This window comes from Lacerta agilis, chromosome 1 (assembly GCF_009819535.1).
Source record: "Lacerta agilis isolate rLacAgi1 chromosome 1, rLacAgi1.pri, whole genome shotgun sequence".
Lineage (NCBI taxonomy): Eukaryota > Metazoa > Chordata > Lepidosauria > Squamata > Lacertidae > Lacerta > Lacerta agilis.
In genome coordinates this window covers 21,618,788-21,634,307 of record NC_046312.1, presented here as the reverse complement: position 1 = coordinate 21,634,307, position 15,520 = coordinate 21,618,788, and the positions used below count along the sequence as shown (strand labels likewise).

Here is a 15,520-nt window from a genome sequence, read left to right as displayed (position 1 = left end):
TTGCATGATGATCTCTGAGATTAAACATTGATTTTAACTGTTGATTTCAAACTGCACTGATGTTTTGGTTCCTTAAAATTTCTGAGCAATACTAGGTATGAGGGTGCTATGTTTATATGTAATAATGTTTTCCACCATTTTTTCTATAATTAATGTAACTGGCCTATAATTCCCTGCATTGCCCCCTAAACCCATGTTAGAAATTGGCATTTTGTTTTTGTGTTTCTTAATAGTTCTGAAGAAAATATCTTAATAGGTCCTGCTTTCACCCTTTGTGCCAAGTTGCACTGACTAAAATTTATTTTTCTTTGCCACTATTACTGATAAAGGAACCCTCACTTCCATCATGTACAGTCACCCTAAAGTAAAAAAAACAAACAGACAGATGGTATTGTTTTGTTTTGTTTTTTGTTTATTGGGTCCAATGTTGCAGTTTGAAATAAGGGTAGGTTTTGGATCGGAAAAGGTTGGTGTCTACTGCTCATGAAAACATTCACATTTGTATTCTAACATTGCAACATATTTTTAGTCACTAATTGGAGTTGTGCCTGGGCAATTGAAAGGATGTGTCTGGGGTTGTGCTGAGAAAGCTAATGGAAATCTAGGCCTGCATCATAACTCCCATTCTTGGCTGTACAGGTTCTCACAAGAGATAACTGACTCCTTCATCTATGTACAGACCCGGAGCTCTAGCCATCTTGAGGACTGGACACTTTTTTCTGAACTTGCCACTCCTCCTAGCTCTGCTGGATTTAGGGGTAGGCAGCCTAGTGCTGGCATTGGGGTTCCTATCACAGATTATCTACTCAACAATCCACTCAACAGCTGAAACCTGTAATGTGAATAGTTCATTTTGACTTGTATGTAGCCAGCATTGCATTATTTTTGAAACTGTTCCGATTATGATTTAATGGATTTAATTAGTGCAACACTGATTGCGATCATATTCACAGGTGTTTAAATTTATTGTCTTAGATGAAAGGGCAAAACCATGCCCACAAATCCTCCAGGCATTTTTAGGCAGGACTGTGCAGCAGATATCTAATTCTGTGCTCTGGCTCAAGCTCTCTGCGGTGGAGGGGAAAGAGAGAGTGTTTGGCTGGTCAGCTTGGCCCATCAAAACTAGTATCTTTTAAAAAAATTAATGCTTAAACTGTTCCAATATTCCTAAGAACAAAATTCCTCAGTACAGCCCATGGGACCTTCCCTATCTATTTCATACTGTAGCCTCTAAGTCAGCAGACAATATAAAATTTCAGATTTTATATATAAAAGCACTTTTGTGTAGCAGAATCATAGAATCTTAGAGTTTGAAGAGACCCCAAGGGTCAATATAGTCTGACCTCTGCAATGCAGGAATCTCAGCTAAAGCATCCATGACAGGTGGCCAGCCAACCTCTGCCTGAAAACCTCCAAGGAAGGAGAGTCCATCACCTCTAGTGGGATTCTGTTCCACTGTGGAACAGCTCTTACTGTCTGAAAGTTTTTCTGAATGTTTAATCAAAATCTCTTGCAACTTGAAGCCATTGGTTTGAGTCCTAATCTCCAGAGTGGGAGAAAAGCATGCTCTCTCCTCCATGTGACAGCCCTTCAGATATTTGAAGATGGCCATCAAGAAGACATGTAAAACATCTGCAGATAGTCTTTTTTTTTAAGGATACGAATACCACACCTTTCCACAAGGTGACTTAATACAAAAACAAGACAGTTTTAAAAATGCAGCACACCCAACAATACTGCAAAACCCATTAGCAGTAGTCACTACAGTAAGAATCAGCTAGGGAATATGCACAGCTGATTGTTCTTTTATTCCAAAATCCCTCTGCAGCAGCAGAGTTTTAACCTGATGTCTCGCCCACACTAATGAAGGAGCTAATAGCCCTTCCGGCTTCTGTACAACAGCCAGAAGGGTCCTCAGACTTAGTAAATACAGACACTGCTACTTACAGATGGAACTCAACTGTTTATTTTAATTAAAAAAAAACACAACTGAGGCCTAGAGACTCTAACAAGAGTCAGCTACCTTTTCAAATACATTAATATCCAAAGCACCACCAGGAGTTCTCCTGAAGTGACAAAACACTTCACTTACTCCTGTATGAAATGATTGCGCATTGGGGCGATGTAGTGTCAAGAACAGTGGACATTGTGATGCTGGGCTTGTCCTCCATTTATTAAAACAGGAGCAGGAGCAGTTGTAAAGTTGTATGCAGAGAGGACTCCCTACAAATGATTGAGACCCCAGCAGACAAAGGGTTCCCAGTTACACACAACAGCCTGGGTTCTCAAATGTTTTTAGACACCAGTGTCCGTTGTTTCTGACCATTGCCCTTGCAGGCTGAGGAAGATGGAGGTTTGCAATCCAAGACTATCTGGAGACCGAAGGTTGAGGAAAAACTGGCGCCAAGCTGGGCTATTGTTGGACTGTGGGGCCCATCATCCCTGGCCATTGACCATGGAATTGGAGTCACAGAGAACTCTCTGTACATACAGCTGTGCACCAGGGGCTCCCCTACACACATGATAAATGTATGTAAGTCATGGAAGGAGTCTGTCACCGATGCCGGTTCTCCCCCTGCCCCCCACCCCAAAATGAGCTCATTTAACCTGACATACATCCTGCTGAAAACACATTTACTTGAGAGGCCACAGTTTCCTGTTGCTTGGTCTCCACAGTATACCTAAGTGTGGCAAAAACAGAAGGGTGAAAAATCTTCCCACGCAATTAGGCCCACGGGCTGTTTGCACAATATTTCTGACACGCAAATATTTTTTCCTTGAGGAAATGTGTCACATCTGGAACAGCCCTTGGACAGGAGCTAAAGGAGAGGGAAACAATAGTAATTTTGAACCGGGGAGACAACAGGCAAAGCTTATAGTATTGAGCTGGCCAAGGTCTATTCCTGGCTTGATGGAACAAAGGGCAAATAAATAAACGCCTCCAAGTCTCTCCTTGAGGGTGTTGTGGTGGAAATTGGACTGAAAGAGGAGCCTGACTGGAAAGGGGAAAGAGGTTTGGTAAACTGGGTGGGGAGGGGTGTTTCCTGTGCAGTGAAATCCCACAAATATGGTTCAGAGACTTGAGCACGTATTGGGCCAGACATGGCAATGCTGAAGGCGACAAAGCACGAGTTTAAAACGAGCAGCAAATAAAAATTGTGCTGCTGCTCGAAATAGAGAAACCAACACCCAATCTCAAGGTTTCTCAGGACTAACTTGTGGCCAAAAATTAAAAATGGCTTCTTTGGTGATGAGTCTATGTATTTTGAGATATGGCACCAGCCCTATGGAACAATAATACTACGCTGGGTGGAAGGAATGACTGAAGTCAGGGCTATAATTTCTGCCTTAGGCAAAAATTAATTTTGCTGCCCCTGCTCTTGTTTATTTGAGGGGAGCAGTTTCTTCCTCAAGGTTTCCCCAGTTACAGCTCTCTTTCCATATTCCTTAAGTGGCTGACAATGCGAAGAATGGTGGTGGAATTGGGAACTGATACCTTGGAGAGTAAGGCACACTAGTTTACAGGCCCAGACAGCTATCCCAAGAGTCCAGGGATGGGGTGTTGTGCATATTTCTGAGTTCCTGATTTTTCAAAGCAGTTTGGCACCCCTGTCTGCCGTAAAGTTAAGGAATATGGTCTGTGTTTTATGTGTTCCAGTTCACTAGAATTCTGGTCCTGGTTTTACAGAAAGCTGGGGAGCTCTAGAGACAAGACCTGGGAGCCAATGAAAAACTGTATTTCTGTAAGGCTTTTCGCGTGTCTAATGTTTTAGAGCCCATTTTCAATAAGTGGTTTAGTCACTATCCTGGAAGTTAGTTAGCAAGCTCTTGTCTTTTCCTCAGGATATTAAAAACAGCAGGTAACATTGATAGCAAGTGCTCCTTTGAAGTTTGTACATACCGTACATTCATTTTTACAACACAATCCTATGCGTATCTACTTGTAAGTAAGTCCCACTGAGTTAAAAGGCCATACCCCAGGTAAATTAACATGCTACAACCAGATCAAGATAAGAAAATCAGTTACATCTTTTCTTACAACCTATTTAAGTACTTTACTCATCCTCACCGAATGTCACAAACCAGCTTAGCTATTTCAGAGAGCTCTTAACCGCAGTCACTTCTCTTTCCTTTAAAACGTCAGGAACTGCTATTTAGATGGTCCGCTTTCCCAACCCTTTAAAAAAAGTTTTGAGATATAAGAGCATCAAAGCACAATCCTACACATGTCTATCCAGAAGGATGTTCCAATTAGTTTCCAGCGTGGCTTACTCCCAGGTAAGTGTGCACAGGCTTAATAAATTGACGAGAACCAGAAATACTGCCTAGGTTTCCTGCTGACCCATTTTCATAGCTACTTATTAACATAAAGAGAGGCAAGTCTCACCTGTAGGGAAAGACCCTCTTGTTGGGGAGTTGTGAAAGTTCACTGCCTGAGGAGCAGCACGGAGCTTCTGCCTCTCTCTCTCTCTCTCGCTTGGACTGCAGCTCTTGTCTGACTCACCTCTTCCCAGCTCAGAGCTAAGCTGTCAGTGAGACTGAAACGGAGGAGGAGGAGGAGGAGGAGGAGGAGGAGCAGCTTAGCTGCTGCTCTTGTCATTATGATTTTTTTGTGTGTCTTCTTTTGGTGTAGTAGTTTTTTTTAATTTTAAAAAATTCATTTTATAATGTATATAAAGCAGAGGCAACAATTATCTGTTCTTGTCATTATGGAGAGCACAAGAAGAGCTCTCACGGGATCAGACTGAAGGCCCATTGAGTTCGGCTTCCTGTTTCTCACAGGGGCCAACGTGCCCCTGGGAAGCCTGCAAGCAAGATGTGAGGCCTTTCTCGCTGTTCCTCCCTGGCATCTGGTCGACAGTGGCAGGCTGCCCCTGAAGCTGATGTTCTAACCAAGGACAGAACCGACATGTGTGGGGAGACCATATCCCCCATTAATGTGCCCAATCTTTTTACATATCTTCCATAAATTGTGTGTTATGTGAGGAAATGCTTCCAATTTAATGGCACAGAGTTCCAGTCTTCTCGGGGGGGGGGGGGCAGAAATTATCTACATTCACTTTTCTCTACACCATGGGTGCAAATTTATAGGCTTTTCACTGGGTATTAGTGTTTTCTTAATCATGGTTATTAAAAGCCCAAATCCGCCCCCCATTACATTTCTACCCTTCCTTTCTTCTGTCATGACCTGAGGGATAGCTTAGTAGTGGGCAGGGCATCTCAGGGTGGTGGGTTCAAGCCCCACATTGGGTGAAAGATTCCTGCATTGCAGGGGGTTGGACTGGATTATTTTTGTGGTCCCTTCCAACTCTACAAGTCATGCTATGACACCTAACATGTGGTTCCCACAAAGTCATTCACCCATCCAGACACAGACCTGCTTAGCTTCAGAAAGCTACTGGCCTCATATACCTCCAGCTCATACCCCGGGATCAAATGTCTTTCCCCAGCAGGGACTTCTACCCCCTTCAGAATTTTAGTCATGCATTTGTACACATTTTGTAATTCTTTTGCATTCCAGCCATTTATTTAAAATATTTATATCATCACCTGTAAATAACATCATGGGAATATTGTTTTGCCTTTTTTATTGACAGACAGTACACACAGACCTTAATTTAATAACCGGAAAGCTTGCCAACTGCTGTTTCTATTGATAAGGTTGTTAATACAATCAAGGGGGGGGGGAACAGTTGTATTATGGTAGAAAAAAAACCAATGGGAGGAGAGAAAAGAAGAAGCTTCATCTAAAACATGCTACAATTTACAGGGAGAAAAATGTGACTATTAAAATACTGACTTCTTATCAATATTTTCTTCAGACCACGAAATTGCCCCCATTTAGCAATCTATTTTAAATTCATAGATTACAATTTTCCTCCCCTTAAACCCATCTTACTTGTAAGGTCAAGAGGATGGATGGATTGCTCCTGGCTCCTCCTGCTTTGCTGGACAGTGAAGAGACTTGTAGTGGGCGGGATCGGAAGTGGGGAGGGAGCTTATGCTAACCCCAGACTTATGCAATGTGTCAGAGGAGTAGAAAGAAGTCCTAATGTTATGACTAATAGCTTATAATTTGTGTATTATTATGTGTAAACTGCTGGCTTCCCTCCCCAAATGTTGCAGTTCTGCTGATGCAACACACTTCCCCATCTTTCCTTCTACATGCAGCTCCTGAAATCTGCACCAGGGGGTTGGGAGACCCTCCAGAGCAGATATCCACTTGCCCAACTTTGGAGAAGGACCATTATAATTTAAGACATTCCCCCATTAAATTGCTGTCTCCTCGTCTGTGCTGAAATAGAATTTGGGAACATGAAATCTGGATTATTTGCTTGTAGTTCTTTATATGTCTGATATTCCAATGTATGGAACAACTTTATGACTAAGCTTATAATTTGTGAGTTTTTAATTAAGTTCAGTCCCCTACCACATCCGCTCCTCCCTGTCTGTCCACTTTGGCTGACCCTCCTTTCTTCTACTCAGAAGTTGCCATGAGAGTAGAGCTGTGTTTATGGGAGGGACGTTTGTGTGCACAGAGGAGAGGAGTTGGATCGGGCTCTTATTAACGGCTAATTGTCGATTGGTTCCAACAATAAGACAATGCAACCAGCAAAAGAAATAAAACAATAGGAAGGCTTAGAGATGAAATTCACTGGGTAGGCTTGGTAAAGTTACTAGGCGATATCCACCATTAGTAATACTCAGAGTAGAGCCATTGAAATGAAATGAAGTCCACAATGATTTCAGTGGGTTTGAGTATTGCTAACAGCTTCACAAGTGCCTGACTCTTAGCAGCTGAGTGGGGCATTTTATATCAAAGCCAGGCACAGTTAATCAACTGTGCACATCCCCATTAATAAGTACAACTCAGTTTCTCCCATTCTATTCCTTCCCTTCTCTTTAATGTAAGAGGAAACCCTGCAGCCTGTGGACAGAGCCCACCCAGAGAATTGTATAGAACCCTGCAGATAGACTAGTTAAGTTACTAACGTCTGTGGAAAGGCTGAACTACGTAATCAAGCTTCAAGAGAAAAAAAAAAAGCCAAAAGATTAACAGATCATTCACAAAATTTCAGTACCTGTCAAAGAACAGGTCTGATGCATGCATGGGAACCCTTTATTAAAAGTACTATGAATTCATTATTAAAACTGTATTTGAGTATTATACCCTAGAGAGGAAGTTGGAGGACCCTGTCTGGAGACAAATGTGGGAAGCCTTTCTATAAATATTAATAAGAGGGAATGAAAATTACAACTTGTCAACCATCACCCTCCCCCCCTTTTTTTCTTTTTGGAATGGCTGTTAATGCAATCCTCCAGAGAGACATTGATAGAAATGTATATTTTAAAGAGGCTTTATTATAAACAATCTCGCTCTTCTCACAATATGATCCGCTACACAATAGTCACCGGTTATGTGCAATTGATACAGATTTGTGTGTTCTCTCACTATGGTAAATCACAAATCAGGAGAACTTTTACAATTCTGTTGTAAGGTGATCTGTCACACACCGGGGGGGGGGGGAGCATCTTTACAAGAAAAACAGCAGAAACGCACAAAACACTCAAGTTATACATAAGCACTCAGTGAATCTCCTGAAATGTAACAAGTCTTTCAGCTGGGCATAAATATGATTTAATTAAAAAAGTATTTATTTCATGTGCATAGAAATGTGTTTTGGTTTCTATACAGTTCCAGTTAACAAGAGTTAGAATCTGGGCCTGAAAATATCAACTACTTAAAATGACTAGTTCCGGTGGAAAAAACTAGCCTGACGATTGCAGCAGTCATAAAGTCACCGAAAGAATCTGCTACGTATCATTTACGATACAAGCAATTGTACACATTAGAAGGAAAGCAGAATTGCAGTATCTGTTCATTTCCCCTTGGCTCCCAACAGATCCAAATAGAAATATAACATTTGCAGTAGTGAACACATCAGTCTAGTGCATGGAATCACTGTTTAAAAGAGGCATTACCCCACAAGAACAGTGCATCCATTCCAGTGTTTTTCATAAAACGTTAGCCATATATATAAAAAAGGCAGCACCTCCACAGCACCACAATGCAGGTGCAGTAAAAACAACAACACACAACCCCAGGACATTGAACAGGCCTCCTAATGTACTGTGACAGCCATCAGAGGGAAGGGTTGAGACAGAGACCTCTACGTTTTAGTCACCTCGTTTTTAAAACAGCAGCTGTTCCAACCCAGACCCAGTAAGAGACTTACAGCTTAGTAAAATTTGCCTGCCATTTTAAAATAGGAGGGAGGTGCCTGTTTTATCGGGCGGCGTTTTATTAAGGCTTGAACTCAGTAGGCAAAGACACACACACATGTGCAGTTTTCCAATTAATGAAGAGCAACAGGGCCAGCAGGAGAGTTAAAGGGAAGCAAAACTGCAAGCTCTCTGTGCTTCCAGGAGTTCAGTTAAATTCCTGGGTTTGAGGGAGAGCAGAAAGAAATGGAGACACTTGATCTGTCCACATGGTCATCTAGGCACAAGAGCAGCAGCTGCATTTGGCAAGTCAATCTTTCACCTCGAGTGTACACCAATGCATTTTGTTCCATTACACTCGCTTTCCCCAACGCAGTGCCCTCCAGATAATTTTGGATTACAAATCCCATCATCCCTGGCCACTAAGCCTGGCAAGGAATGATAGGAGCTGGTACTCCAAAACACCTGTAAGGCGTCAGGGTAAGCAAAGCTGTACGTTAGCATCTAGAAGAGAGTTAAGACAACTGGCAGGTGGCTCTGTATTTAGAGACACCATCACGCCTGACGCCACCAAATTTTCAGTAGTGAAGCACATATTGTACATCTCTTTTTTGGGGGTGAGGGAAGGAAGGTAAGGGCATCACACACAGCCATATTCATACCAAACAGTCTCCTGATCAGCATGAGAACCTGGTGGTGATGGAGGGTTCTTGGAGCTGCCCCCTCTGTTTGCTTCTTCAGTGCCTCCTGCTGGGATTTTATTTTCTGGGGATCGACCTTTGGTAAGAGAGGCCTCACTTGGGCTCGGCCCCTGGGGGCTGCTCCCTTCCGTGCTGCCGGAGACAATTCTGACAGGAGTCACTGTGGCCACTTCCCCAGATCTCAGCACTGGCTTGGATTTGATCTTAGAAACAGCATATTGTGGAGAGGAGCAGTGCTGCTCCAAACCTGGCTTGGCTTGCTCCTGTAGCTGAGAGTTCAGGTCATCCTTGGAAGTGGTTGGGGAGTAGGAAAAGGGGGGGAACAAGAGTGACTTCTCATCTTTTGGAGGCGCAAGAGAGAGCCGCCTGACATCAAGCTGCCGACAGCGAGAATTAACGCTCTGCAGAGAACCCTCCACCTTTGCAGACTGCGGCCTCTCTCTCAGAGAGACCTGGGAGCCTCCCGCTAAAGGAAGCAGAGAGGTCTGGCTATCCGAGTCCTTGCCCAGCTGGAGATCGGCAGTCACAGGCTTCGGAAGGCTGTTGTAGCATCTGTTTGCCTCTGGACCAGTGGCTCTGAGGAGGTCTGCGGAAGCCAAGCTAAATGCGCGGTTCAACGATGCGCTCTGCTTGCTCATGTTACTGCCCTGCTGAGAAGACTGTGCCACCTGCCTCGATCCCCTTTGAGATGCAGGAGGAAGCTTGTAGGAACTGGTGGAGTTTGCTGCAAACTCAGATTCTGTTGGCCGAAGGTTTGGTTTGACGTAGTGACCTGGCCTGGCTAGCCTTCCGTCTTCATTAGCACCAGACATCTTTATGGTTGGTGTGACGTAGATGGTGGGCATCTTGGCTGCCTCCTTCCTATTTGCTTGAGAAAGCTGACTTCCAATAGATGGAGGCTCATTTGCTTTTCTGAAATAGTCACTCAGGAAGTCGTCTCTGCTGGATGCGTCCTGAGAAAACCAAGAAACTGAATGAACATGGAGCTAATAAAATCACTATCCAAATATGTATACACAAAGATGCCACCTGATTTCTATGCTTTGATTAATGGATGGATAAGCTTAATCCTTCCGAGGATCACTAGGGAGCCTTCCAGAAAGGCGTGCTGGCAATCTGTGCCAGAGCTGCAGCAGGGCAAAGTGTTCTTCACCCCAGCACGCCCCTTTCATAATTGCCAGGGTGCCTTTTGAAAAGTAAGGCGGTGGGTGGGTGGTGGCAGGTCGTTGGCATGGCCGGGTGAGGGGGCACACAATGGGGCCCCCCCAATGTTGGGTGCAACTCAGTGCCTTTGCTGCTGCAGAAGATCAGGCTTCTAATACAGTTCCAGATATGGATATATGCATACGGCTTGTAGGCTTTACAGATACAGATACACAGATACAGATACATACAAGTAGAAAACAATCTTGTTGCTCCAGCAATTCATGACGTAACACAGACTCGAACTCAGTGGCAGACTCACTGAATGACGAATGCGCTGAAATGCCTTAAAAGGTAAAGGGACCCCTGACCATTAGGTCCAGTCACGGACGACTCTGGGGTTGCGGCGCTCATCTCGCTTTACTGGCCAAGGGAGCTGGTGTACAGTTTCTGGGTCATGTGGCCAGCATGACTAAGCTGCTTCTAGTGAACCAGAGCAGCACACGGAAACACGGCTTACCTTCCCGCTGGAGTGGTACCTATTTATCTACTTGCACTTTGACGTGCTTTCAAACTGTTAGGTTGGCAGGAGCAGGGACCGAGCAATGGGAGCTCATCCCGTCGTGGGGATTCGAGCCGCCAACCTTCTGATCAGCAACCCCTAGGTTCCGTGGTTTAACCCACAGTGCCACCCGCGTCCCATGCATTAATCACTTATAAAGATGCCACTGGGCTGTTGCCATAGCAACTGGCTTGGCTGACCTTGCACCTGTTTGCTCATCTCATACATGAGGTCAAAGAAATTCACCCCTTCCTCAGTTCCTCCAACACTAGCTTACTGTGTACATGTCAATGTATTCATTTCATTGAATAAATCACAACCAATCAATCACTGAATAAATAATTTCAAATCATAAATGGAGTTCTGGGTGCTTACATTAAGTGGTGTTGATCTGTGGCTTTCTTTCAGGAATTCTTCCAAAGTCACCAACTCGCTGCCTGGAGAAGCAGGTCGATGCCTAGCAGACGGTGCATGGGCTGGATTACTTTTCTGAGATATTTCATATGAGAACGCAGAGTTCCTGGTAAGGGAGGCATTGTGCTTAGTGTTTGAGCCCCCGAGAGCAGAAGAGGTGGGACAAAAAAGGCCGTCTCTAGGTGAGCCAGGTGTGTCTTTAGTCAGCACTGTGTCTTCACTACTGAGACTCTCTGATCTGCCATGAATACGATCAAAAGAACCTGTGCCAGGAGATTAAGACATATCAAAGTTACCATCTTGTTTCCCTTTCACTCTGTGAAGAAGCTTTCTTTGAGCACCACCCAAATATGAAGGACCCCTGGGCAGTTAAGTCCAGTCAAAGGTGACTATGGGGTTGCGGCGCTGGTCTCGCTTTCAGGCCAAGGGAGCCGGCATTTGTCCACAGACAGCTTTCCAGGTCATGTGGCCAGCATGACTAAGCCGCTTCTGGTGCAACAGAACACCTTGATGGAAGCCAGGGCACACGGAAACGCCATTTACCTTCCCACCGCAGCGTTACCTATTTATCTAATTACACTGGTGTGCTTTTGAACTCCAAGGTTGGCAGAAGCTGGGACAGAACCACAGGAGCTCAGCTGGTCGCACAGATTCAAAACCAGGTTAGTTTATTTGTATTGTTTCATATAATGTTGTGTGGATTTATTCTTTTGTACATAAATATGGATATCATTATTTACAATTGCTTCTAATAGCAGAATAGTTTTCTGAAAAAGGTGTCCTACAAATCAACAGATGATGATGAAGCACTGGTTTAAAATCAACCATGTTAAACACATCTGTATTTTATGTAAGCCTCTTAGATTTGTTGTTATTATTAAGCCATCTATAAATCTGATAAACACACCAACCAACAGCACAATTAGTAATGTGATCATAAGAAGAGGCCTGCTAGATCAGGCCAAACACTGAACTGTTCCAGCATTCTGCTCCCATTTTGGCCAAACAGGACATGAGTACAACAGAATTCTCCCCCCCCCCCAATAATTCCCAGCCACTAGTATTCATATGGATATGGCCTTGGATAATAGAGGTAATATATTCATCATAAATATTAGCCTTTGTCCTCTGTCAATCCATCCCATTTTATTAAGAGGGCATTACCCTATGAAATTAAAACTTGATGCATTGGAATTCCAGTGCAGCTTTTAGGTGAATATGCCAGGATGCAATCCACCATATATTTGTGAATATATCTTACCTTTGAAGTTCAGAGGGGAGCTGCTGGAGGATGCATTTTCACTGTTCTCTAAACTATTTGGCCTTGACACTGGAAGGGAGAAGAGGCACATGAGAGCCTAAGGTGAATCCCACCTCCCGAGTTGCATCAAATTAGGAAGAAAAGAAGTCATCATTTCCAAAACAAAATAATAAAAAATTCCTTCCAGTAGCTCCTTAGAGACCAACTAAGTTTGTTCTTGGTATGAGCTTTCGTGTGCATGAAAACTCATACCAAGAGCAAACTTAGTTGGTCTCTAAGGTGCTACTGGAAGGAATTTTTTTATTTTTTATTTTGTTTTGACTATGACAGACCAACACGGCTACCTACCTGTAACTTCAACATTTCCACTTACTGGAGACCAGAAAAGTCTCCCACGATGCTCCAATAAATCATGCAGCAGCAGCGACAACAACAAATTCTTTCCAGTGATAATGACTTGCATCCTAAGAACTGTGAATGGAACTTTGCTCATGGAATCGGGTTTCCCCCACCTCCCATTTCAGCCTCCTCACCCCAAAAAGGCACGTATAGAGGTCTGGGGACACCCTTCCTCCCTGAACATTGTTTAGTGTCGAGGATCAATGACAAAGGGGGAACGACTGATCACTTACTGTGCTGCCTGCTTGAAAGCTCTACCTCAAGGAAGTTTTCATAAAGGTCACCTTCTGAATTATGGCCTGGATAGAAGAATGTAAGATATCAGAACGTAATGTTCAACAGAGATGAACAAAGCCAGCAGACATGTCCAGCCATGTTATTTAACTTTCAAAATAGTATAGGTCAATATAGGGAGATGTGAAGGTGCGTTGCATAAACAGGCATCTAATGCAACCTGTCAAGTCTGAACTAGGTGCAAATGCTAGGTCTGGTCATGGGAGTGAAGACCACACACTAGGAAGGGCTAGGCTGGAAGCATGGAGAAAAGGGGGCTGCCTGGAACTTTCCAAACTTAGCAAGGGATGCTTCCCAATATACAGTCTCCCAAAATCTATTCTCTGCCGTGCAGCACCAATAATGTGCAAGGGCCAATGTTTCAGCTGCAAACTGCCCCAAAGGTAGCAAATCACTGAAGATACACACTGGGAGGAGCAGAGGAGCTAAGTCCCATATTCCATGGCACAAACCTGTTTTCAATTTTAACGCCAACTGTAGAACACGTGATGTAGAACATGTGATTTTAAAGCCAACGGTAGAACACGTGACATACTTACAGATAGCATGCCTGTAAAATGTGCTGTCTAACCACCACATGTCTACACCCTTAAAGGTTTCTGCCACATTAAAGGCAAAATCATTTTGGGGGGGTTTTTGTTTACTTGTTTCCTCTATCTTCTTCTCCTCCCACACAAATGATGTACACAATTCGTTAGCATTAACGCATGAGGACGTATGCACCAAAGCCAGTTCTATGAAAGGGGAGATGATAAATGAAGCAATGGCTGCACATTGAGGCTTTTTATTTGTTTGAACTTGGAAAGCGTTTGCTGAACCTCCCCAAAGCCAAGGCCCCCATTGGTAACCTGAAGTCAAGTCAGCCATGGCACATACCTCTGGGTCTGTTTTGTTGTCTAGAGGTGGAGGTAGAACCCGGAGCAGCCAAGTAGGCGGCTGAGGCAGAGCTGTAAGTCCTGGAACTCGGCTCCACGTAGCACTGCTTAAGAGCAGAGTCTGTTGCACTTCCAATGTGGTCACTGCTGCCTCCATAATGAGAATTTCTCTTCGGCTTTGAATCCACTAATATTGAGTAGGAAAGGCAGAAGAACGAAAGAAAGAGAGAGAGAAAGAAAGAAAGAAAGAGAGAGAGAGAGAGAGAGAGAGAGAGAGAGAGAGAGAGACAATAAAGCACACCAAAACTAGGCACAAACTTACCCACCCACCGCCTTGTAAATGCAGCAAGCAGGCACAAAAACAGTGGCACAAAAGATGCGCTGATTATGCAAGCTGTATCACTGAAGTTTATTATCAGATTAAATTTGCATTCAGTTTTGCAACCGGATGCTAGCTCAGTGAGAACCTAATGAGTGTCCTGGGTAGCAGGGAGAATGTTTTATAGATATTATGGGGAAGGAAGGGCCACACACAAACACTGGATGGGGTGAGAGCACTGAAAATCCTCTAAGGCTGGAAAGCTATTAACCCTTACTTGGGAGTAAGCCCCAATGAACCTAGAGGGATCTATTTCAAGAATAGCCCCAATGAACCTAGAGGGATCTATTTCAGATCTCACAAATGCTTTTCCCCCCTTTAGCATTACAATAAAAAAGGTAATTAATGTTTGATGCCCTATGCAACATATTGTTCCTAGTGTTCCTTCAGGGAATAATTCATATTTCAACACAATAGTTTTTGAATAAGCTATTAGTAAGGCTGGGATACTCGGTTGTAAATTTAAACTGCGCATTGGAGTACTAAACGCCAAAATTATTTACTTGTAAAAGTGAGTTAGTATTCATTAAATAATAAGGGTCTTGTATATTTTCAAATGCCCAAGAAGTGCATGTTACACTTGTTTTCCAGAGTAATTCTCTGCAAACAATATCACTGAATTCCTGAAAAATGAATAGGATAAGGCGCATGTAACAAATGGCTGGCACAGACAACAAACAACAGCGACAAATTAAATTAGCACAAAAGACACAGGTGAGTTAAAAATTGCAAAGTAAGCCTGAGGAAAGTGCCTGGAAGCTGTGTGTAAGGCTATGGTGCAATGGAAATATGGAAACACCATCATAATACTGGCAGCAAACACTCAAATATAATGTGCCCCACATTCTAGAAGCTCATGGAACTTGGGAAGTAAGAGGAAAAGCAACTTTAGGGCTGATTTATAATGCTGCCTCCTAGTCATCTACATGTAAAAAAGGACGGGCATTTGTTACAGTACAAAAGTGACTTATGCTACACATCCTATTTAGGGTCAGCTCTCTCAGAACAGTTGGCTCTTACTTGACAGACATATTTTATATCACCCACCTCTTGCTTTGGACAAATTTTTTTTATGTAAAGAGGAGACAAAATGCAATGGCATTTCTTCACTACAAAATTGGACGTTTTGAGGATAGTAGTATTTTGCACTTTGTAAAAATGAGAGGAATAGGTTACGGCAGGAGTAGCTGACATGCTGCTCGCCCCATGTTGCTGGGCTACAGTTTCTATCCTTCTATCCTTCCTGAGCACTGGTGGAGAGTGATGGGA

The 15,520-nt window shown here is 43.4% G+C and overlaps 1 protein-coding gene across 1 annotated transcript in view; it reads right to left on the bottom strand.

The window, feature by feature from the left end:
* Positions 1-8,705: 8,705 nt before the first annotated feature.
* The window catches only part of CCDC88C (coiled-coil domain containing 88C), a 91,312-nt gene continuing 84,497 nt past the window's right edge, over positions 8,706-15,520 (bottom strand). Inside the window, exons 26-30 of the mRNA XM_033141125.1 lie at positions 13,874-14,059; positions 12,937-13,002; positions 12,305-12,373; positions 11,005-11,306; positions 8,706-9,877 (exon numbers count right to left, since the gene is read on the bottom strand). Of these exons, the coding sequence (XP_032997016.1) occupies positions 8,864-9,877; positions 11,005-11,306; positions 12,305-12,373; positions 12,937-13,002; positions 13,874-14,059 (1,637 nt within the window). The 3' untranslated portion in view covers positions 8,706-8,863. The remainder of the gene's footprint in view (positions 9,878-11,004; positions 11,307-12,304; positions 12,374-12,936; positions 13,003-13,873; positions 14,060-15,520) is intronic.